The sequence below is a fragment of the Drosophila elegans genome, unplaced genomic scaffold (assembly GCF_018152505.1).
Source record: "Drosophila elegans isolate 14027-0461.03 unplaced genomic scaffold, ASM1815250v1 contig_814, whole genome shotgun sequence".
Taxonomy (NCBI): Eukaryota; Metazoa; Arthropoda; class Insecta; order Diptera; family Drosophilidae; genus Drosophila; species Drosophila elegans.
The window spans coordinates 16061722-16084984 of record NW_024546167.1 but is presented as its reverse complement, the minus strand read 5'-3'; the positions used below and the strand labels follow the sequence as shown (position 1 = coordinate 16084984).

General features: G+C 45.8%; 4 protein-coding genes and 1 non-coding gene across 10 annotated transcripts; 2 read left to right on the top strand and 3 right to left on the bottom strand.

The window, feature by feature from the left end:
• Window positions 1-85: 85 nt before the first annotated feature.
• Window positions 86-5160, top strand: LOC108149395 (ER degradation-enhancing alpha-mannosidase-like protein 3). 3 transcript variants are annotated; one of them, XM_017276928.1, is made up of 8 exons: window positions 86-545; window positions 641-1058; window positions 1588-1734; window positions 1789-2608; window positions 2669-3062; window positions 3455-3726; window positions 3891-3989; window positions 4059-5160. In XM_017276928.1, the coding sequence occupies exons 2-8, from the start codon at window positions 895-897 to the stop codon at window positions 4578-4580; spliced, it is 2418 nt and encodes an 805-aa protein (XP_017132417.1). In that variant the 5' UTR covers window positions 86-545; window positions 641-894; the 3' UTR covers window positions 4581-5160. The 3 variants fall into 3 exon arrangements, with proteins under 3 accessions (XP_017132417.1, XP_017132418.1, XP_017132416.1); XM_017276929.1 differs by having other exon boundaries at window positions 635-1058; window positions 3455-3699; XM_017276927.1 differs by having other exon boundaries at window positions 635-1058.
• Window positions 5161-6013: 853 nt separating this feature from the next.
• LOC108149394 lies at window positions 6014-13074 on the bottom strand. Its single transcript, XM_017276926.2, has 5 exons — window positions 12315-13074; window positions 9923-11671; window positions 7597-9660; window positions 7338-7536; window positions 6014-7272 (listed from the first exon to the last, which is right to left on the bottom strand). The coding sequence occupies exons 1-5, from the start codon at window positions 12769-12771 to the stop codon at window positions 6546-6548; spliced, it is 5196 nt and encodes a 1731-aa protein (XP_017132415.1). The 5' UTR covers window positions 12772-13074; the 3' UTR covers window positions 6014-6545.
• Window positions 13075-13765: 691 nt separating this feature from the next.
• Window positions 13766-21652, top strand: LOC108149441 (ethanolamine-phosphate cytidylyltransferase). 4 transcript variants are annotated; one of them, XM_017277029.2, is made up of 7 exons: window positions 13766-14280; window positions 18766-19016; window positions 19076-19142; window positions 19332-19444; window positions 20160-20323; window positions 20382-20567; window positions 20622-21652. In XM_017277029.2, exons 1-7 carry the CDS (start codon window positions 14195-14197, stop codon window positions 20937-20939), a joined length of 1185 nt encoding a protein of 394 aa, XP_017132518.1. In that variant the 5' UTR covers window positions 13766-14194; the 3' UTR covers window positions 20940-21652. The 4 variants fall into 4 exon arrangements, with proteins under 4 accessions (XP_017132518.1, XP_017132521.1, XP_017132520.1 ...); XM_017277032.2 differs by having other exon boundaries at window positions 13767-14280; window positions 20223-20323; XM_017277031.2 differs by having other exon boundaries at window positions 13767-14280; window positions 20217-20323.
• LOC108149442 lies at window positions 21647-23053 on the bottom strand. The gene has a single exon (XM_017277033.2). It carries the CDS (start codon window positions 22589-22591, stop codon window positions 21677-21679), a length of 915 nt encoding a protein of 304 aa, XP_017132522.1. The 5' UTR covers window positions 22592-23053; the 3' UTR covers window positions 21647-21676.
• On the bottom strand, window positions 22864-23059 carry LOC121467899. The gene has a single exon (XR_005977924.1). It is a non-coding gene; the product is annotated as a U2 spliceosomal RNA (small nuclear RNA).
• Window positions 23060-23263: the final 204 nt, after the last annotated feature.

Sequence of the window (23263 nt, the reverse complement as noted above, 5' to 3'; positions counted from 1 at the left end):
AAAGGTTTTTCTTAAATACAAGCCGCATCAAAATATACCAACATTTGTAATGCTGAAAATAAAATGGCCACCCTAATCCGCCCGCTGCACACCCGGTCACACTTGAACTGCGGGCAAGTGGTTTTTTCGTGATAAAATTAAGGAAACGCGATTTCGGCATTGATAAGCGATCTGATAATTGCCAGCAAAGCACTCCACGGGCAGGCGGAGCACCAGGCCCAGCTGGATATAGAATATATAGCGTAATGCACCGCCGATCGGCTGGAAGAGAGCTAGTGCAGTGCAGTAACCTTCTGACGTTCGCTTTGCAGTCGTGGTGTTTTGTTATTGGGGCGGAAAAACGACAAACGAGATTATAAATAGGCACGGGTCACGAAAAATGTGTGTCGGTTTCGGGAGGATGCAAGTGCAGCTGGATTCGCGGATATAGTGCGTCTGAGTGTTATCCGGGGAATCCCCCCACTTAAGTGGTAGTACTACCCATACTACGTAGTACCGTGAAACCCGGGTGAAATCAACAATTTAGGTCGAAATTTCGGGCAGTGGTAAGCATATTTCGGGTGACTTTTTTTCACTCTCAACGAAATTATTTGTTAAATTATGAGCTAATTATGAGTTGGCTGTTTCAATTAAGCTGCAGTCGCTGATTTAGCAGCTTAATCAAGCGGACGAACCACGGGCCCAAAGCGGAGTCAACAAAGAAGCGGCCAAGAGAAACGTCGAAACACAAGACACAAAATACATAGTTTCAACGGCGCAACAGCACACGTTCAAAGTGAAGGTCAACGTCACAACGATTGGAGCGGCAAGTCTGGCGGCCGAAACCGAAAGACAAAGCGATCCACCATCCACACCGGTACTCTCCTCCGTCTCCAGATAGCCAAAGCCAGCGTTATGGCCACCGCATCCACCTCACCCGCATTTCTCGCTCCCAATAAGCGGCTAGGATGGATGCTTGCCAACCTGGTGGCCCTGCTCATCCTGGTGGCCCAAGTCCTGACCACCGAAACCACCATGCCCACGCAGAACATGTCCAACAAGGAGCGGGCTGAACTCAGGTAAATCCCCAGCTACATTAGGTGTTCCCGTACCAAATTCGATCCTATAAAGGAAACCCTGATCATGATCATAATGTTTCCAACTTTTCTACGGTTTTAAAACCAATAACAACAATTTATTTATCAACAATCAATATATGCCTTATGCAGGTTAAATTTACATAACTCGCTTATAAATTAAGATATGACCTTTCTATACAAAGTCATGAGGATGTTACAACTTTTTTGAATCGAACGACTATATTCTATAGTTGTAACCTTACGTTTTTAAATTTAATCGTATTTAAATTAAATTAGGGTAGTTTTCTACAATGTCATGATCATTTTTAAATTTTACTGAGGCAGAATATATTGTTTCCTCTATATTTTCGTTTTGTTTAACTTAAACTTTTGTTTAACTTAAATATTCGAAATACTTTTACTTTAAATGTTTGTAGGACAGTACCTTAAAAATAGTCTCATAGATTTCATAGTTTTCATATTATAATAAATTTAAGACTTAAGCTTGTGTGTTCCTTCTGGTTTGCAGGGAAGAGGCCCGCGATATGTTCTATCATGCATATCACGCCTACATGGAGAACGCCTATCCGGCGGATGAGCTGATGCCGCTCTCCTGCAAAGGACGCTATCGCGGAGTGACGCCCTCACGAGGCGACATGGACGATATCCTCGGGAAGTGAGTTCAATTCCGTTCTCTTTTAGGCGTATGTTAACCATGACTTTATTTCAGCTTCTCCATGACGCTGGTGGACACTCTGGACACCCTGGTGCTGCTGGGAGATTTTACCGAGTTTGAGCACGCGGTGAAGCTGGTTATCCGCGACGTTCAGTTCGACAGCGACATTATTGTGTCGGTGTTTGAAACGAACATTCGCATGGTCGGTGGCCTGCTGTCGGCCCACATCCTGGCGGAGTATCTGCAGAAGCATGCGGACACGATGCACTGGTACAAGGGCGAGTTGCTGGAGATGTCCCGCGAGTTGGGCTACCGATTGTTGCCCGCATTCAACACATCCACGGGTATACCGCATGCACGGGTTAATCTCCGACTGGGCATGAAGGATCCGCAGTTAAAGAAGTCCCGTGAGACTTGTACTGCATGCGCGGGAACCATTCTGCTGGAATTCGCCGCTCTTTCGCGGCTCACTGGCGATCCCATCTTTGAGGTGCGAGCCCATGCTGCAATGGATGCGTTATGGAAGCTACGGCACCGTGGCTCCGATCTCATGGGCACAGTGCTCAATGTCCACTCGGGCGACTGGGTGCGCCGGGATTCCGGAGTCGGGGCCGGCATCGACAGCTACTACGAGTACCTGTTCAAGTCGTATGTCTTGCTGGGCGATGACAAGTACCTGGCACGCTTCAACCGCCACTACAACGCCGTGATGAAGTACGTCAGCGAGGGGCCCATGCTGCTGGACGTCCTGATGCACAGGCCACATGCCAAGTCAAAGAACTTTATGGATTCTCTCCTGGCCTTCTGGCCTGGCCTGCAAGTGCTTTCCGGCGACCTCAAGCCAGCCGTGCAGACCCACGAAATGCTCTACCAGGTAAGGTTTATCCTATATAATTTTTTACATATAAATATATATATTTTTTTTATCTTGCAGGTCATGCAGATGCACACCTTCATTCCAGAAGCTTTTACCGTAGACTTCCAAATCCACTGGGGCCAGCATCCACTGCGCCCGGAGTTCATCGAGTCCACATACTTCCTGTACCGCGCCACTGGCGACCATCACTACCTGCAGGTGGGCAAGCGGGCTCTGAAAACACTGCAGCAGTACGCCAAGGTCTCCTGCGGCTATGCTGCCGTCAATGATGTGCGCACTGGCAAGCACGAGGATCGCATGGACTCGTTTGTGCTCTCCGAGACAATCAAGTACCTCTTCCTGATGTTCGCCGATCCCCAGGATCTGATCATCAACGTCGATGAGTTTGTCTTCACGACCGAAGCTCACCTGCTGCCCCTGTCGATTGCCCAACTAGGGAATGCCACGTTTAGTAAGTTTTTTGCACGAAATCAAAGAGGGTTTAGTCGTAATTCTAAAAAACATTTTTTTAAAAAACTTCCCTTAGTAAGATAAATTTTAAAACTAATTTTCTAAATTGTATTTTCAAATCTTTGCTGCCTTGAAAACGTCTAAGCACTTTTCCTTATCACAACATTAGCCACAAAACTTTTAAACAGCCCTTGGAGAAATTGAACTACTGATAAAGTCTTATTTGCGTCATAAAATAAATGAATTTCAAAGATAACTAATTTGATGTGTAAAGTTTGAAAGTATATTACTTGGGGAATAGATTATAGATTGTACTGAAACTGGATAATCTAGGTTTAAGCATTAGCATTGTTATTTACAAGATTATTTAATTAATTCCTTATCTTTTTACAGGCTTTCGGCAGTCGGACGAACACAACGTACTCGACTTCATGCGCACCTGCCCCAGTTCAAATAAGCTTTTTCCTGAGAAAGTACGCAAACCACTGCGCAACTTCATTACGGGCTCGTGTCCGCGAACGAGCGCTGGAAAGCGACTCAGCGCCCTGGATTTTCAGGCAAGCAATGCAGATCATCTGCGAGCTGTTTACGACATGGGCATTACCATGGTTTCGGTAGGCGACCGCAGCCAAGGCAAGGTGCGACTGTTTCATAGTTTCTATAATGTAAGTTTTTTTCTGTTCCGCTTCGTTTGGTTTCGTTTGCATATTTCGTTTGACACTCTGGCTGGTTTCCTGGCCATTTCGCTGTCTCAAACTCCATCACCCTATCATCATCATCATCATCATCTACTCTTACCACAACATTCAAATTAACTGCTTTTATTCAGGCCAAAAGCCATGAGGAAGGCGAAATGGGACTGCAGTTTATGCAGGAGATGCTTGAGCTGACCAAGATGCAGAGCATTAATCAGCTGGCGCAACTGCAGGTTAGTAGATCGTTAAGGAACATCTTAAAGTTTATGTTTAACTTGTATGTTTTAATACTCATTCAAAAGGCTGTGGCCTATGCCACCGACGAGAAGGCTCAGGAATGGATCGCCCTGATGGCAGGGCCTTCGCACTTCAGCCCCGAGCTCATCGGCGACCAGTTCGTTCAGGGAGATGTGGTGCTGGCCAAACCGCTGCGTGCCTGCGATGAGCTGCTGGAGAACGCGGAGGAGGCCAAGGGCAAGGTCCTGGTGGCCGAGCGCGGCGACTGCACGTTCGTGAGCAAGGCACGGCTGGCCCAAAAGGTGGGCGCGGCGGCGCTGATTGTCTGTGATAATGTGCCGGGCTCCTCCGGCGAGACGCAGCCCATGTTCGCCATGTCCGGCGACGGCAAGGACGACGTGCTCATTCCGGTCGTCTTCATGTACAGCGTGGAGTTCGGCAAGCTGTCGGCGGTGATGCAGCGGCGGAAGCAGCCGCTCCGCGTCCGCGTCATGCAGATGGTGGAGTTCAAGCGATGGCAGCTGGCCAAGGCGCAGCGGCAGAATCAAACCGCAACGGCCACACAGAAGCCGGACAAAGAGTTGTAGTGGACTGCTGCTACTGCTGCTGCTGCTGCTGCTGCTGGTGGACCGCCCTCAGCGTTAACCATCGTTTTGGGGCTGCTTGAAACCGCCTTGAAAGTATGGTTAACGCCACAATATAGATATACTTTCTATATTCGCAAAGTGTACAGGTACAGTAAGCGATCGCAACTAAATTTGAAATTCTTGTACTTTACTAGACATGTAAGCACGATGGAATCCTCAGCTTAGGGATTTTTGCATTTCGTGGTTGGTTCTCAGGCTAGCAATTGGCTTCCTAGTGGCAATTTGATAACCGAATCGCATCCGATATCCGCATTCGCGTTCATTCTAATTGTATATTTGCTCCACCTCACAATTTTTTAGACGGATTTTACGTTTTCGTGTAAGCAAAACTTGTGTACATAAACCATTAGAACCTAGCAACTAATTAAACAACTAATTAATGATTAATTTTTAAGTAAAAATTAGTTGATAATGTAGCCAGTCAGGAGATTGATCGACAAATGTGTAGTTGAAATTGTTTAGTTCTTATACAACTATAAAAATAGTCTAAAATATATGAAAAATAATGAAACAACAGAAAGCTATATTCTTTCAATGATTTTACAAATATTTAAAAAATCTTTTAAGTGATAATTATTACAAATATAATTGTTAAAAGGTTAAGCTGCAATTAGAGAAATGTTAAACAGTGGTATCCAATTGTGGCGCTAGACATTCCGCATCGGAAAGGAACCTGCATTCCAAGCAAAAGTAAATCTTGTCCTCCATCCGAAGGGATAATACTTCTCTTATCTTGTCCACCGGAAATCCCTTTGGTATTCTATTCTCCGACACTGCTTCCACTTTAAGGCCCTGCTTTTTCTCGTCCTGACACTCAGTTCCACTGCTCTGCCATGTGGTGCGGATTATGTCGAATGCTTCGCTCGCCAGAATCGGTAATGCCACTGCCAAAAGGAGGTTGTTCAAGAGGTCCAGTATGGAATCGATTGTCACACTTGATTCCAGCCTTTCGAACACGACGAGGGCGGTGGAGGATTTTTCCGGCTGGATGACTACTTCTTTATCCACACTTACAGTAACCGATATCTTCCTGGTTACTGTGATGTTGGCGTCCAACGGTGCGTATGGCTTTTCCTTACGCTTCTCCGCTAGTGTCGCTTCATACATGTTTTCTGGGATTTCGTAGCCAATGAAGTAGGAGGGCGAGGTCGTCGGCGGTCCTGAAATTAGCAACAAACTTTCTATGCGCACCGATGAAAAGAGCCAAACTATAAACTCGATAACTCGCAGTAAAAACATATCTTTTAAGGCACTTTTCAGGAGTTGTTGTTGTAGAATGACAGTCATTTGTCGCCTTCTTTTCAAATCAATTTTAAATTTTAAATCCAACACCCTACCTAAAACTAAAGACAACTCATAAAACAAGGATGATATTTTTAAACAGATTTCCTTTTAATGACATTCATTTGTTTCCATTTTGGTGTTTCGTTTGAACTAAAAATATGACACATCCACTGCTGCAGTTGATAGTATTAAATCAAATATTTGAATTCATAATTAGGTCTAGAGCACTATGTTACCTTAAGCTAGGGTTTTGTTTTTCTTTTAGAAAAAATAAAAAAAAAAACCAAAGAAACAAAAACACTTAATCGATGATAGGCGGACAGCTTAGTAAAGGCTTATCGGGTCTGACTTACTTAAGACTTAGGCGAAATGTCGATATTATTGGATGATATTTTATGATTGGTTAGGTTAACACGCTAACACGCAACTTATTAAACATAGTTTCGTATATATTTGAACTATATGTTTGCGCCGACAGCCAGCCAAAAGCATATCCAGGGGTTCTTAGATTTTCACATTAAAGGCGTTGTTCGTATTGTGTCTTGTGGGTGATTTGTAATGTAACAAGGATTATACGGTGAGAAAAACAAAAACTTCACTTTCCGATTTCTAGCGTCCGTTCTACGCCAAGTGCTGCTGTTGGACAGCCAGTTTCAGCATGTGATTGGCGATGCTGTCCACCGTCAGATACTGTGGCGACATCTCGATCACCTGGGACTTGTGGCGGGCATAAAACCGCTGCACTCCATTGCCTTGCGGCGCCAAATAGGTGAGCTGCCGTGGATCGGCGGCACTTATCCAGGCCTCATCGTTCGTTGCAGACTTGATGATCAGATGGTCGCCGGTATTTATGGCCTCCGTGGCATCGTCGAACTGCGGCGATGGCAGGCGATGAACCTGCAACAGTCGGTGCGAGGGCGTGGCATGCGAAAGCTCGCAGGCGATCACATGCACCTCAGCCGGTCTGTTGGGCTCCTTCAGATGCTGGTAGAGCACCAGCATGCTGCTCTGATCCATGTCGAGGCTGGGATAGTGCATGGCTGCCAGGCTGCTGCCCAGCGGACGACCCAGATCGTAGTTCATCAGCGTGTCGCCACTGCGATGGTCCCAAATCGTGATCCGCGTCTGTCCGTAGCCGATCAGGCGGTCCTCCGACAGGCACTCGATGTGGCGCAGTTCGTGGCGCAGCTGCTTGAACTCCCGTATGGAGGCCAGCGTGTCCAGCGTGGGCGTCAGCGAGTACTTGCAGATGCCCGAACGTGGCTTGCCCATCACCAGTTCCTGCTGCCAGGCCATCACAAAGTAGCGCGACTCCGTGATGGTAGTGTATATGACATTGGGCCACTCACTAAAAGCAGGAAATTTGAACAATAATAAACAAAGTTTGCAGGGGTAAATGGTTTAAGGACTCACCAGTTAACCGCGTCCAAGTGCACAGAGTGCATCCGGGGCCTTAGTTCCTCCTCGCAGAAGTAGTATACATTGACGTGCAGCGATGTCAGCTTCACCTCCCGCTTGTGGTGATCCAGTGGTCTGCTCCGCATTTCCAGGTACACCGGTGTGGAGTTGTGCACGCAGATGCGGTTGCCAAAAGGTGTAAAGATCTCCGTTTCTGTAAAGGGTCAAAGGAAGAGATTAGGAAAGGCTCCAATCTTCAATAGCTGTTACCCACCATTAGTAACCCGTCGCACTCTACCCAAGTACACCCATCGCGGGCCAACCTGCAGCTCCTGTTCGCCATCCTTGGAGTTGCGTGCATATGGATGATGAAGCTGTGCGGCGGGCGACTTCCTTGCACCATCGAAGGAGGGCTGCCGACGCGGTTGGTGCAACACGTTGAACACTTTGGAGTACTTCCAGAAGGTGATGCAGTTCTCCTGTAGCACGATAAGCTGTTCCAGCTCGTAGTACATGTAGAGCACCTTGCCGTGCTTGGCGGAAAGTGGATTCGCCAGCGTCGATGTGCCCTCGCTGAGGCGTAGCAGACCGCCGGGGGGCGTGGCCAGCACTTTTTGGGCAGCATCCACTTGTCCTGCGTGCTGGCGATGTGGCGGCGGCGGCGGCGACTTCGAATTCAATGGCGGGGATGTGGGCGAAGGCGGATATATAAGCGCTGGCTGGGCATAAGGCGTTTGAGCGGGCACAGGGGAATGGACGTGGGTCAGTTCTGCAGCCACCTCTGCGGCGGCGTAGTCAAGCACATGCTTGTGGGGATCCACAAGAGCTTTGGGAACTTCCAGTGGCACTGGATCTGTGATCCTGGGAACAGTGACTGGGGCATGCTCAACTGCCTCAAGATTTCCTGGCAGAGATTTGGCACGCATCCTCTTGGTGCGCTTAGTCAGTCGATTAACAGATTTCGTTGCACTTGTCGTCACAGTCGTCACATTATTCTTCTTGCGCGGACTGTTCGGCGGAGCCAATTGCTGCTGCAGCTGCAGACGATGCTGCTCGGGAAGACTCTTGTCGGCGGGTTCGGGTCTCTTTAGGCTCGCCCTTACAGCCTTGGGCATTTGAACCTTTTTGACAGCTTGGGTTGTGCCACCGCTCAACCGCTTGGCTCGTCCCTGGGCCATTTCGTCCGAGAGGGCGTAGCTCTTGAGCAGACTGACCTTGCGGCTTCGCAGCAGCTTCGAGTTGAGGTGCGTGGTGGAACGGGTAACCAGATCACGTATGCGAGCGGGCTTCCCGGAGCTCGGAGCTCCCACCGTAGTGCGTCGTCGTTTTGTGGCAGTCGCAGGCTTGGTAGCGCCATGAGTTTTCCTATGCTTTGGCGTTTTTGGCGACTCGGCTGCTATAACCGGTGATGGAACATCTTTAACGGGGCTGGTCTTCGTAGGGTTTATCTTAGCAGGTTGAGGAATCACGGCAGAGGGACACGGGGCGCCCACATCGCCAAAAGTCTCGGGTGAAATGCGTGACTCCTGCTGTCTTCCCGGCGATGGAGTTTGCGGCGAGGCATTGCTCATTGCCTGGATGATGTAGATCGATGGCTTGGTCTCGCGCGCCTGGCGCAAGCGTTGCTGCATCTTCTCCAGCAGCTTGGACTGGGCAGGAGCGGCAGCCTCGTAGACCTTGGCAAACGCTGCCTCAACGGAGTGCACACGATCGTCCGCGGGTTCCTTGTGTGCCTCCTGCTTCTTGGGGGATCTGTGCTCCAGTTGCTTGGGTGATTTGCACCTCTCCCGCTCCTTTGAAGACCTGTGCGTCCCCGTTTCTTTGGGGGATTTGGGTCGCTCTTTCTCTCTGGATGACTGGGTGACCATTGAGGGGTCTCCCTTTTCCTGGAAAAAGGTGTCGTACATGTGTTTGGACTGGCGCTGCTCTTCCACATTCGTTGCAGGCAGTTGGCCGATGAAACTCAGCTCGCCATCCGCCCGTGGAACGGCTTCAGTTACCTGAGGCAACGAGGATTCTTCTTTGTCAGTGCTTAGCTCACTGCTGGTGGTCAGCGGCAACTTCTTTTCCTTGTCCTGCTGGCGATCGCGTTCCCTCTCCCGCCGCTTGCCGCGCACATCGCTGCGCATCCTGTCCAGCTGCTGTTGGGGTCGCACCCGCAGCGATCGACGGGCCACCGTGCTGTTGGCCAGCTCCCGCATCGCAGTAGCCACCGCATTGGCCGTGGCCAGTTCAGTGAGACCCAGATAGTTGCAGAACTCCTGCTGCTCGTAGAACATACTGTCGTTGGGGCAGCTGAAAGTAAGCTCCTGATTCGCGGCCATTTGCATGGGCATCTCTGAAAGAAATAGTTGGATTTAGATAAATAAATGGGTCAAATCAAATAAAATTAAGGGGTTATTTGACTTTTGAACATTAATCTAACAATGCCAAACTGATTTAAACAGAATCAAATCTTAGAAATTAAAACATTCACGTGATTTTGATACGAATTAGGAACATAATTGTAAGATGCATACTTAAATGCAGGGGTTCATTTAATGATAATGTGATTTTGATGCAAATTTGGACAAATTTTTTAGGGAGAGTAAAAGTCTCACCTGGCGGCGCTTGTGGCTGTTCCTGGTAGCGATACATCTGTTGTTGCTGCAGCTGCATCTTGTGCTCCATAAACTGCTGCTGTTGAATTTGCACCTGCTGACGCATCACATCCAGGACAGCATTGGCCAGTTGCCTGCCCTCCGAAGGCCCCAGATCACTGGAGTTGGGCTGCATGAAGTCAACTATTTCCTCTGGGGCAGCGGGGCAAGGTGGAGCATTGGCAACAGATGCGGATGCAGCAGGATCCAAATGCACAGCGGATGATCCTGCTGTTGGTGCAGCCGCGCTGCTCTCCAAATCCGTGGTGGAAGTCTCCTTGGTAAGCTGCCGCTGCTCAGAGGCTTGCGTCTCCATGGTCTTCACATCGGAGGCATCGTGAAGCACTACCTCTTCTTCCTCCGCTTGCTGATCAACCTGCAGCTCCTCCTCGGGAATCAGTGTGGTGACGGAGGCGTTCTCCATGCCCACCACTTCATAGCAATCATCGTCGTCGTCGTCCAGCACAATGGTCTCTTCGGTGGGCATGATGTGCAGGAAGCGTCGATGGACCGGACGCTCCGCTGACTGGGAGCTGGCTTGCTCTTGCGTGGACTCGTCGGAGGTCTGCAGGATTTCGCGGCTGATCTTCTCCAGGTTGCGGGCCAGCGTTTCGCGGAACTCGAGAAAATTGAGCTGCTTAAGTGGGGCCGTGGCAGCCTCATACTGGTCGAAGGCGGCCTCAAAGCTCTCCACGTCCTCCACGGCTGCACACTCCTCGCTGGCCGCCGTCTCCCAACTGGAGACCTTCTCGGCGGGACTCATCTGCGGCTGAGCCTGGCAGATGCTGGCCAGCCTGCGATCCATAGCCTCGCCGTGGAGTGTGTTCTTCATCAGTGGCGGATACTTGCGCTTCAGCGGCGCCACTTTGGACGGAGAATGCCCGCCGCCGCCCATTAGATCGTCTTCGAACTCATAGTTGTAGCTGGCGTTGGGCATCGAGGAGGAGCTGACCGGGAACTCCGTGGGACTGCTGTGCTCGCGTGGCAACTTCCTCAGCGCATTGTTACCGGGCGGTGGCTCCTGACCCTCCAGAACACTGATGTCGATGGGCTGGTGGCCTGGTGTTTGAGCCTGCATTATGGCGTCCTCGTCCTCTTCGTCGTCGTGGTCCTCCAATTCGTGATCATACACCTGACAAATGTCAGGCCGTTCCTCCTCCATGGGCGTGTCATCTAAAAATGTGGCGTTATCGTTCTCCTCTGGCGCCTCGTCCTCGACCAGCTCCTGGTGAACCAGTGGCTGCTCCAGCGCTGCATCGCTGAGGTACACATTGTTTCCAGCCGCCATACGTGCCTCGTCCTCGCCCAAATCCTCCACCACCTCCTCAATGTAGGCAGCCCCATTGAGGCACTCATCATTCGCTACACCACTTTCCTCGGGCAGCAGACCCAGCAATGCCCCGGCTCCGTTTCCGGCCATCAGGATGGCCCTGGCGAACTCCTGCTCGCAGGCCACGCCCTGGGTGGCCACTATGATCTCGCAGCAGTGCTCCTCCGCCAGCACGACCATATTCTCGCCATCCACGGACTCGTAGATCACGCACTGCTCTCCCTCCTCGGCCACCTGAAGATCATGTTCATCCTCCTCATCGTCACCATGTTGCTCCATGGCGAACTGGTCGACGTTGCCGTTGGTCAGTAGGATGCCGGGACTGTTGACCACGGCCTGCATCAGAGCAATGGCCGGATCCTGTGCTGATTCAGGCGAGTCTGTAAAACATGGAAACAACAGATTTTTTATTGTAAAATGGTTATAATGCCCAAATGATTCTTAAGCAAAGCAAGCATGTAGCTGATTATGAAAACTATTATTGTACTCTTTATCATATTTCTAAGCAGATCATAATGTAGAGTTAGGAATAACATTTCTGCATGCCATTTGAAATACCAAATTAATAACGACTCTGTTTTATTAAGCTAAAGAGGGCGTTTTCAAAATAAAATGTAAGACTTTTTTTGCTAAAGAAATGCTAACTTGGCTGTTATAGATTATATTGCAATCCCTTGCTTATTAAAATAGATTGTACATATCTGAAAAATTTTAACTATTTAGTGATCATAAAACAATTTTATATTAGGTGTAAAGAGAATAATTTCTAAATGAAATGTCTGATTTTTAATGCCTGATATATGCCACTTTTGCTATCAACGATTATATTGCGCACTTGCTTGTTGTGATATTTTCAATGCATTTTTTTCTCATAAAACTCTCTAGTTTTAAACTATTATAAAAAATCGATTTAAATTATCCCGACTATGGTGTAAGGGACGAATTCATTTTCTTATCGCTGTACACAGTATATGTAAAGTTTCCCTACGAGTAATATGGTTCCCCATTAAATCCTTAACCCACCATTGATCTCGATGACATCGTGGCTGCTGCACGGTCGCTTGGCGGGCGTGCATGTGGTCCATTCCGGTGCTGGAACGGCCTCCTCCGCGGCCATCATGTGCCGGCAGAGTCCGTAGATGAAGCGTTCTCCCGCGTCGACAAAACTGGTGGACGGATGCTCCTCTGCCTCTGGCCAGCCCTTGAAGCCACTGCCACTGGAGATGAGGCTGTGGATGTCCGAGTTGTCGGAGATGACGTGCAGCATGCTGTCTACGGCGGGGTCCAGGTCCGCTTCCGGTTCAGGGGGTTCCGCCTCTGAATCTGGGCGCGCCACTCGATGATCAGCCACGCCCGATCCGGCGGCTGGACCTGCGACCACCTCCGAATCCACCTCGTCGCCTTCCAGCGGCGAGTAGCAGTTCAGCAGTTGCTCCTCCGCCGTCACGTAGGCCATCAGACCGGCGCCTCTCTTGGACATCGCGTCGGTGATTGGATTGGATGGGATTACTAGCCCTAGCCCTAGTCCGCAGTGGTCAAATGGTCGATTCGTGTAGCAATTGTGGTAGGATTTATTCTGAATTTAGCACGTGAAATTTAAAAAATATACTTGATGCTGTCTACAAAACAGTGCCGGAACTGATTGTGGCCGTGCATGATTATATTATCGGGGCCTGGTCGGTTGCTTCGATTGTTATTTTATGTATTTCTGCGTGTTTTTTGTTGTATATTTCTTATTAAGCAGCCTTATTTTTTTTTGATTAGCTGCTTTATCCGGTGTGACCGTCGCCGGGCCGTACAAATATACCACATCGGGCACAGAGAAAATACCGTATAAATATACTACAGAAATAAGCAACTGCTTTTGGCGCGCGCGGAATCCATGATTTTTTTTTTTAAATTTTGAGAAACACTTAAACTTTTGTTTACGCAAGCGTCAGTTAAAAACAGAGATCATATCTATTTAATGAATTGAAAACTTTGTCATGTCCGACCCTTTAATATTTCTGATAGCTACACATCATGATTTTTATATATTCTCAAAATGCCTCTTTTTTGTTTAGATTGTTTTTTTATTTGTGTGCCAAGTAACCTACTATGTAATGAAGATAAGACACGTTCCAGGAAATTTAATTTTATATTTGAATAAATAATTGTTCACATGACATATGTAGGACATTGTAAAGGGTATTAAGTCGGACGCCTATATCCAAATATTCATCACGTAATCGTGTCCTTAGTACACAATTTCAGAAACGTTAATAACCGTCAATTGCTACATTGTTAACGTTCTTTTAATAAATATAAAATAAAATGAGCGTTTATCAAAAATGATTTAAATTTCCAGTGGCCTGCAGAATCAGCTGTTTTTGTTTACAATTACGCGATAGTTGGTATTCATCGCAGAGATCCGCGGTCTTTGGCATTTTAAGCGAACACCGCGACGGTCACTCTGCTCTCACGGTATTTGCCATTGCGAGAAAAGAAATGAAAGAATCGAAAAAAAGGCAACGGCAACGGCGAACGAAACCCAAGTATACCGCACTTACACCCCGCAAAAGTAGAAGTTCCCATGCGCCCGCGCGCTGATAACGCCAGTCTGAGAATCTGAGGAATACGAAAAAGAAACCGAAACCGAATCGGAATCGGAATCCGAAAACTGAGTAGCTCGGGAAATAAATATATAGCGGGCGTCGTCGTAGCTCAGAACAAATTACACCCAGCTCTCGCAGCGTGAACGTCGTCGAGTTTCAGTTTCCGCCTTGAAAAAAAAAACAACATAACATAAATTTCTCACTCTCGCCTCTTTAAATGTGCGTCTGCTGAGTGTCGAGAACACCCGGTTTAAAATTAAAGATTGGAAAATTCAATAGTCAATAGTCAATAGTCAATAAGTCGGCGAAATGGAGGACAAGCGGGCAAATGGCGATTCCAGCGCCTGCAACGGCCATTCCAAGCAGAAGGATGTTCGCGTTTGGTGCGACGGCTGGTGAGTCACAATCTTGGGGGAATACGTTAAGAGCACACACCAGTGGTAGAATAACGGTTCCCATTACGTCACGTTACTCGTTACTCAGCGGTAGAATGTACAGTGACTCAAAGCAGAACAATTCCACGTCGGTCTTATTGAGTCCAAACAATTCCACGCAATTCCAATACGCCCGTAATCAGCGACCGATATATATATGCCCACCCCATTTGGGGCGTGCTAAGAAGTGTTCAGGGTTTCCGAATTGATTAGCGAATGTGTGTCGCTGGACTGACGACGATCAGTTCCCGCTCTAATGGACACCCATTGTCGTCCGGCTGAAATGTTTACTTCAGGTTCAAGGTCGAACTGCACCGAAATGTACATTTATACGCTCCATGGTTGACTGAACATTTTGCATTTTCTATACTATTTATTTACTTATTTGTAAATTGATGTCTCATTGTTGCTCTTTTGTTTTTATTTTTAACGTAGTTTGAAATTAGGATTTCTTTATCAACCTTTCCCTCCCTTCAGCAAGCAATAACTATTATTAGAAAAGCTGAAATAATAATAATAATCTTTTATAGAAATGATAAACAATAGGATCTGCTGATAAATATTTATCCTAAGGAAGTTTGTAGATCTGTATGCTTATAAATAAGAAGCAATATTATGAAGCTGAAATCCTCCAAACATTAGCCTGTAGATTAAATGATCGCATTATTTTATAAACTAGAATTTATGGTACACAAAATGTACGCAAGTATTGGGCGCTACATATGTGGATGTACATATGTACATATATCCACTGATGACCATCAAATTGTTCTATAAGCATTCCGCTCTTTCATTCTTCTATTATCATTTGATTCCAAGCAATGCATCACCAAGAACCGGTTTATCTTTATCGGGAGTGACGCATTAGACGTTTGGCGATATGGGCAGATAACCTACCATAACAAGTTTGTCTGCTCTATCAGACGATTGAAATTTCCTCAATTGTGGCTTCCGCCAAACGTTTTATAAATAAAAATACATCTATTGTTTATGTTCAAACCTCTCTCCGTCTTTCTCTCTTTATTTTTATGTTTCTATATATCCTACTCGGCGATAAACAATGGCACACGCCCAACAAACAATAATAAAATCATCGTACGATTCTCTGTATATACACGAGAGAGCTAAATGTGTACATATATATATATGTATATTCTAGCGTTGCCCACTGTATCGGAACAGCAGCGTCCGCTTTCCTTTCATATTTTATTTTCGAGGAGCTTTAGAATTTCGATGGCTGCGTTTACGTGGCCCTTGTTGACTGTGGCTGCCACTAGCGGTTGTCCCAAAACATCACGTGATTCAGGCCTGCGCATGCCTTGCCACATCTGCCCCTTGCCCCCAAACCCACTCCCATTCTGCAGCACCGCCGTCATTGCCATTGCCATCGCCATCGCCATTGACCCACAATGCATTGTCGTCATCGTCTGGCGGTCTTTTATGTGCTTAATTTAATTGACATTTCGCTGGGCTTCCCCTGCCCTGAATTATTGCAAGGGACCGGCTTATTTTAGGGGTTATTCAAATTATAGCCGCTACTTGTACCGGACAAGGCTGTTTTATATATGTTCAAACCCATAAAAAAGTTTATGGAACTTTCAGCTAGCGTCTTGCTAGTTTTTCTTAATGTGTAGTACAAAAGAGTTTGTAATGAATAAGAATAAAATAGGTTCACCATAATCTTATAAATTAAGGGGATGTATTTTTAGAATAACTAATTTTAAATAAACACCCTTAAAAATAAGCTTATTATTTTTATAGTTTGAAAACTGTACTCCCAGTGTCATACCAAAATTATTCAATCACAATCTTTAGTGCCCATTTATTTATGTTTTTATTGCCCCCCTTGTCACCTAATTTATACGATAAGCAATTAGAGGTTAAACTAATATACATCCATCAAGTTCATAGGCATTTCCGGGTATTTTTGGCAATCAATTCTCCCTTAGCCCCGTTGTCAATAGGTCACACCTTGCCAGTGTGGAAGTCCTCCGGCTGAAGGCGATAAGACTGACCGAGAAACCGCAGAGCCCCGAACCCAAACCCAAACCCAAACCAGATTAAGAAAAACTCTGAAATTCCACATCAGCTGCTCTTCGGCAAAAACAAAATATATAAACAATATTATTGTGTGGAATCTGCCCATTAACCCAGCAGATGGGCGACAGCAGCACATGTGTATGACTTGGACCCAAATATTCTAATCAGCAGAGATTGATCATTGACGCAAGCAAGTGCGCCGATCACTTGTCTTTCCCGAACTCGCTACCTCCTTTCCACCAAAGTCAATGAACTGCTCTGGCTGCCAGCAAATTGAAAAACAAATGAATGGGACTACTGTAAGAGAGCTCAGTGAGGGCCTCACGCATAGGGTCTACCGTCTACGGTCTACGGTCTACGGTTACGTTTACCCCTCGGAAGTCGGGCCTGGGGTCCGTCGTCAGAGCACAAATTCTACGGAGAATCGCGTGATATTTTTTTAATCAGTAAACGGGCGTCGGCGTTGCTTGTGTCGCTGCTTTTTGCCCACTCAATTGATTAAGCGGCCCCTGGGTCTGTTCTACATATAGAGTACAATGCTATATATGTACATTCGGCACAGATTTCTTTCTACTGCAAAAATCTCCGGGAGCAAAGGTTCTTCGCTTCGATTAATGAATGGTCCACGTTTTTACTAGGTGCTTTCCAGTCTCCGGTTTGTTACTATCGGTCTAATCAAGGGACTTTGTTGCATAATCGATTGTTTATTTTTAGGTGTATACTATGTCGATTTGTAGCTGCCGAATTTAGTAGTGTTACCTTTAATTTGTCGTGAAGTAGAATCACTTTTTAACAAGAGGCCCCTTAGGAGATTACACCTAAAATTCTCACGAATTTGTTCGTGTATTAATCTTTCTTTAGGTATGTTCTCTAATCTTTAATGGGAGTTGTCCTTATACTAGTTTCCACCCACCTATTTTCAATTTCGCTCACCGTCGATAACAGTTAGCTCAGACGGACCTGATAATGATGACGTTTTCACTTCTTATCGTTAACCATTTAGTAAAGTGGTTACCATTTGCATCATATGTTATATGGGTTTATGCGTGACCCATATCGAAAATAATTTCATAACATATTTCTATATGCTGTGAATTATTTCATATTCTAAAATAAATAAAGCTATTATATAAACAAAACAAATGGCTAATGAGCTAATAAATATCCTACAAGCAAATATAATTAAGTATTTGAATAGCAATCAATCAATCGCTTCGAACATAAACAATCTTAATGATTAATTTCTTAAAGAAAAAAAAAATAACAACCAATGATTTGCCGTGTATTGCCCATTAAACATTATTAAAGACCATTTCCACAAGTGCATAAATTCCGTTCCGCAGTAAATACGTCTGTAATTGGTTTTAAATGCAATTTGAGCAGTACCTCACGTCGCCCAGATGTACAAGTATTATCGCTTTCCCAAGTCGAAGCCCAAGCCAAATAAAAACCAGGCCAGGGCACGTGTGCCTATAACCATAATGCCTAGAATCGACGGAGAATGTAAACAACTTGGAATGGCGCTATTTGCGAATATGTGGCCACTGAAACGCTGACGTAGCGTTGTTCATAATTGCAATTAGAATTGCAAAACGTATCCCGCTCAGCTTCCCCCCATCTCTCAATATCAACATTGCTTTTCTGTTTGGCGCACCGACTCTGATGATCGGGTCCAAAGATCAATCTTGACCAATGCTCCGCTCCAATGTGGAGCACAAAACCCGCCTGGGGATAGCCACCAGTCAGCCAGTCCAGTCAGTCATTCAGCTACTGGTCATTAAGCGCACTCGACAGCGCTTTATGTAAATTATGTAAATGGCCTGCTTGAACAAGTTTATTGTTTTGTTGTCTGGGTCATACGAAAGCGGTACTGCTTGAGCAAAGGTTTCATCTCAAGTTACTTGGTTTTCACCATTAACTTTAATATCAGGATTTCAACCGAGCGTAATGGCATTCAAAATATTGCTTTACCAAAAAAATCCGTTGCTCTTGCATGTTTATAATGGATTTTTACTATAGCACATAGTTGTGCTATCTGTCCTCAACTTATTTTGGAGTTTTTCCATGGTAAATTCCCAGCGATAATTGTTTTTTTTCTTTAGCGAGGATCGGCTTCTAACGCGCCTTATCTCGCAGCCTTTACAAATTTGTTTATTTTAGAGTGTATATGCCATTTTCTGAGTCAGATTCGTAGAGCCAAGATCGTTTGCCATCAGCTAATCGTCAAGGCCGCCGTTTGCCAGAAATCGTTCAACTTCTTCGAAAAGGAGATGACATTTCCTGTGGCAATTGTCATAACTCCCGCACAAGTTTTGATAAGGGAAAACAAATGTTTTCCGCGCACGCTTCTGTACCTAATCACACCGAGTGACAACTCCAGTAATTGTATTTATCTGTTCCGAACAGCTATGATATGGTGCACTTCGGGCATGCCAACTCCCTGCGACAGGCCAAAGCTCTTGGCGACAAGGTAATTGTGGGCATACACACCGACGAGGAGATCACCAAGCACAAGGGACCACCTGTCTTCACCGAGGAGGAGCGCGTCAAGATGGTCAAGGGCATCAAATGGGTGGACGAGGTGGTGCTCGGTGCTCCGTATGTCACCACACTGGAGGTGCTTGACCAGAACAACTGTGATTTCTGTGTGCATGGAGGTGGGTAAAATGGATTACTTATATATGGTGGCATAAATACTTATTTATAATCTTTGCAGATGATATTACAATGACAGCGGAAGGAGTAGACACATATCATTTGGTCAAGTCGGCCAACCGCTATAAGTAAGTGTAACCTAAATTGGAAGATACATAAGTAAAGTAATCGATTTGTTAAAGAACTTTAGAATTCCTAACATTGTATTATTTAAACATATATTGAATATTCCTGAAATGTTTTAACCTTAATTTCTGACAATAATCATACTTGATTACTATATATACTGACCTTCAATTTGCTTATGCCATCCGCAGGGAAGTCAGACGCACTGCTGGCGTTTCGACCACCGACCTTGTGGGTCGCATGTTGCTCCTGACACGAAACCACTTCCGCCAAGGATCCGCCGAATACGACATCGAGAAAGAAGGTAGCTTTAGCTTTTCCAAATGCTTTATTTGCACAAATAAGTTTCATTTTAATGTCCTTAAACCACAGCGAGCACAATTCCATATTCATAGTTTTTATTTTGTAGTGTCTAATAATTAACAATTACTAACTTTAATTGTAAGATATAATTTTTTTTGCACTCTCCCTGTCTTTTATCCCTTTCTGTTGATTTTGTATATTGCTCTGCATGCTGTGCATAAAAAAAAGTCGATCAAACAGCTCTAAGTATAAGCAATATAAAACTGATATATTGAGTTTATACCTGGGCCACGCACGCTAATTTTATGTTTCTATTTAACTTGTTTCCTTTCCAACCGTTTGACCTTTTATTTGCAATAGTTGAACGTAAATAACTCCTTGGTTTATGTTGCTCTCTACAACTTTACTATTTCTCTTCTTTTTATTTCTATGTACGCACTGTTTACCACTAACCAAAATATATTCTATAATGTATGAAACCTATGAAAAATATGCTAAAACCTCAAAATGCCAAATGTCTTGTGCGTGTGCGCGCCCGCGAAATTAATGCAAAAATGCCAAACCCAACGACCAACCTGCAATCAAAATATCCAAATCCGCATCCAAATCGAAATCAAAACAAATCCTAAACGTAAATTTTGCTCTTTAATACACACCTGCTCATTTGTCTGTGTTGCTTTTACAATACCAAATACGATAAATAAAAAACGAAACAGTGAACATTTTAAAACGACAAATAAAATCCCATCCAGGTTCTTCGAACATGGGTCAAGATTCAGCGGCCAAAAGTCCCTGGACCGGCTGCAGTCAGTTCTTGCCCACCACCCAAAAGATCATACAGTTCAGCGATGGAAAGTCACCAAATCCAGGCGATAAAATTGTAAGTTTACCACTTTTGGCTGTGAATTATAAATGACTAAGTAGTTCAATGTCTTCAGGTTTATGTGGCTGGTGCCTTCGATCTGTTCCATGTGGGCCACCTGGACTTCCTGGAGAAGGCAAGCAAACTGGGCGACTACCTGATAGTTGGCCTGCACACAGATCCCGTGGTGAACTCCTACAAGGGCAGCAACTATCCAATTATGAATCTGCACGAGCGTGTGCTCAGCGTTTTGGCCTGCAAGGTGAGATTTGAGTGCTAAATCCATAAAGTGTGAATCTTAAAACCCTTCCCCTAGTTTGTCAATGAGGTTGTGATTGGGGCTCCCTACTGTGTCACCGAGGAGCTGCTGGAGCACTTCAAAATCGATGTCGTCTGCCACGGCAGCACACCCATTGCGCTGGAGAATGGAAAGAGCGATCCGTATGCCGTGCCCAAGACGCGAGCCATCTTCGAAATGATCGACTCCGGCAACGAGATGACCACCGAGCGCATTGTGGAGCGCATTATCTCGCATCGACTGGAGTACGAGCGTCGCAACCAGGCCAAAGAAAAGAAGGAAATCGAGGCCTTCGAGGCTCTCCAACGCCAAAAACAGACCCAAAAGGCGGGCTAGCCGGAACCCGATTCCGTCTGCTGCTCACACTGAGACGGATGTTTTTTTTATATGTTTTAGTTGCATTCTTTTAGTTCGTTTTCGTTTAGTTACCGGCTTTTGTTTGTTATGTTGCGTTCAAGGCGATGCGACGCTGTCAGATAGATGCCCGTACAGCCGCTAAATTTTAGAATGGCTCGGACCCAGCGTGCCGCTCGCTCGCTCGTTTTCTAGTACAATTTTTGAATAGCTGCGGGTCGCACAGGCGGCTCTTGGCAAGCCTTAATGATATAAAGTTATATACATATATATATTTGTAATACCTTAATATAGCGTATTTAAAGTCTAAATTCTATGTATGTAAGCTCAAAATTTGTAAATTCTACTTTGTATATGTTGTAAGTGTTTGAGAAACAAACAAATTCACCCCAAGTCATGATTGAAATGAGAACTTTACAAAATTGTACGAAATATATGTAAGGCGAGAATAACAAAGATAAACTGTGACATGTTATCCAAAACGGTTGGCAAAAATTGAAATGTATATATATACACGCACGGCAATGTAACGCAAGAAGAATGTCCGGATCAGGAATTTAACTGCTTTTATCCAATGTAATCTCCGATACTTTGTCCTTATTTATTAATACATATATTTTTAGTGCAAGTTCAAGTTTTATGTTTTATGTTTTCTTAGACATAAATACATGGCCAAAAATACTGCAAGCTCCAAAGTTGTTGCTAAATTTATTGCCTTACTAAATCCTTGCCTCGCCGATCACCTTGAGTTCCACGGTTAGCAACTGTTGCCACACATCCAGATCCCTTAGCTGCCAGAGATCTTCGAGGCTGATCAGCACTGCATTGCTGTCCGTTTTGATGAACTCGCTGCAGGGCTGATTCGCTGACCAGGGAAGTATAGGACGCGCCTTGATCTGCTTGGAGTAGTAGCGTGTGGATCTGGCCGGTTGGACCAGCAGGCGGAGTGTGATGACCACACCCTGCAGGGGAGTGGCCACCCAGATGGCCAGCACCTCCTGATTGACTCGACTCCTTTTCCACAGCAGTGAATGCTCGGTGCGGCAGGCGAAGATCATGAGGGGGCTGTGCTGCGAGAACTGGCGGTATTCCGCCGGCAGATGGATGTTCCTGTGGCACTTCAGCGGATTCAGGCCTGTGCGCCGATAGCCATAGACGCCCAGCAGCGTGTTGACATCCTTCTCCAGGCTGCTGAAATGGCAGGTGAGGGATGTCACCCTGCCCGCCTCCAGCTCGGTGAAGGGGACTCCCATGCCCGGCAGATGGTCACTCAAATAGTGGCCCAACAGAGCGCTGGGCTCCAACGAGCAGCGGCATCCTTGGCAGGGACAGGGCACCATGCGCAGTCGAGCCCACGGCGAATCGCTAGACGGGCTCATGGAGAGCGGACTTCGTCTGCTTCTGGACGGCGGATCGGTCAGCGATTCGAAGCGCTTTAGCCGGAGTAGCTGCTGTTCGGAAGATGAGACAGGCAGCCGGCAGTTGGAGAAGTGCTTGGAGTACAGCAGTCCTTGCATTTCCTGCAGGCGCTGCTTCCGCCGCTCCTGGCGTTTTCTATTGCGGCTTAACCCATTGGTGGACAGGGGTTGAGCCTGGGACTGCTTGGATTGGGAGGAGGAGCCGGCGGCAGACATGGTCGGTTCTGAGTTGAATTTTAGGCTTTAATTGAACGACATAATTTTGATGAGGAATGATGTGTTTGCACTAACAAGTGTTAAAATGCTACTGATTTAAAAAGCATAAACAAACTAGTGCTAAGTTATAACTCCATGCACGCTAATAATAAATATACGAATAATATACCCTACATTACTTGTTTTATAGCTCTTCTAACTAAAACTTCTTTATTAAGTTGGTAGATATTCTACCAAATATGTACATATGTTAGTTTTTTTTATATTTATTATTCAGTTGGGCCGAAATCCCGGCGGTACTGCAATACCGGGCCAACCCGCGACAGAGGTGGAGCAAGCTCCTAGCACTCCGTCTGATTCCAAAAATCAGTTTAACATTTGTTGTCCTCCAATGGAGGAACTATCAGATGTTAAGCTGATAAGAACAGATACTACACTTTGATCTTAGCCATAAGGCCGAGAAGCGATAACTAGAAATGGGAATTAAACAAGCTCTCCATGAGCAAACTGCTAGAACCAGTTGGGAATTTCTGTTACTAGTTTTGCACAGGGGAATGTGCAGTTTACCTGGAGATGCAGTAAGGGAATTTTGGATTGACAACAGCTAATCGTTAATAAATACAAAAGTCCACAGTAAAAAGGGCATGTTGACATTTTTAAAACCCATTTTAT

Bases quoted from the DNA above. Each gene is read 5' to 3' on its own strand.
- LOC108149395 (XM_017276928.1), top strand. From the start codon at position 895: ATGGCCACCGCATCCACCTCACCCGCATTTCTCGCTCCCAATAAGCGG. The intron at 1,735-1,788 runs GTGAGTTCAATT...ACTTTATTTCAG, and splicing joins ATGGACGATATCCTCGGGAA to CTTCTCCATGACGCTGGTGG. The intron at 3,727-3,890 runs GTAAGTTTTTTT...GCTTTTATTCAG, and splicing joins TGTTTCATAGTTTCTATAAT to GCCAAAAGCCATGAGGAAGG.
- LOC108149394 (XM_017276926.2), bottom strand. From the start codon at position 12,771: ATGTCCAAGAGAGGCGCCGGTCTGATGGCCTACGTGACGGCGGAGGAG. The intron at 9,661-9,922 runs GTGAGACTTTTA...TATTTCTTTCAG, and splicing joins ACAGCCACAAGCGCCGCCAG to AGATGCCCATGCAAATGGCC. The intron at 7,537-7,596 runs GTGGGTAACAGC...GACCCTTTACAG, and splicing joins AGTGCGACGGGTTACTAATG to AAACGGAGATCTTTACACCT.
- LOC108149441 (XM_017277029.2), top strand. From the start codon at position 14,195: ATGGAGGACAAGCGGGCAAATGGCGATTCCAGCGCCTGCAACGGCCAT. The intron at 19,017-19,075 runs GTGGGTAAAATG...TAATCTTTGCAG, and splicing joins TGATTTCTGTGTGCATGGAG to ATGATATTACAATGACAGCG. The intron at 20,324-20,381 runs GTAAGTTTACCA...CAATGTCTTCAG, and splicing joins CAAATCCAGGCGATAAAATT to GTTTATGTGGCTGGTGCCTT.
- LOC108149442 (XM_017277033.2), bottom strand. From the start codon at position 22,591: ATGTCTGCCGCCGGCTCCTCCTCCCAATCCAAGCAGTCCCAGGCTCAA.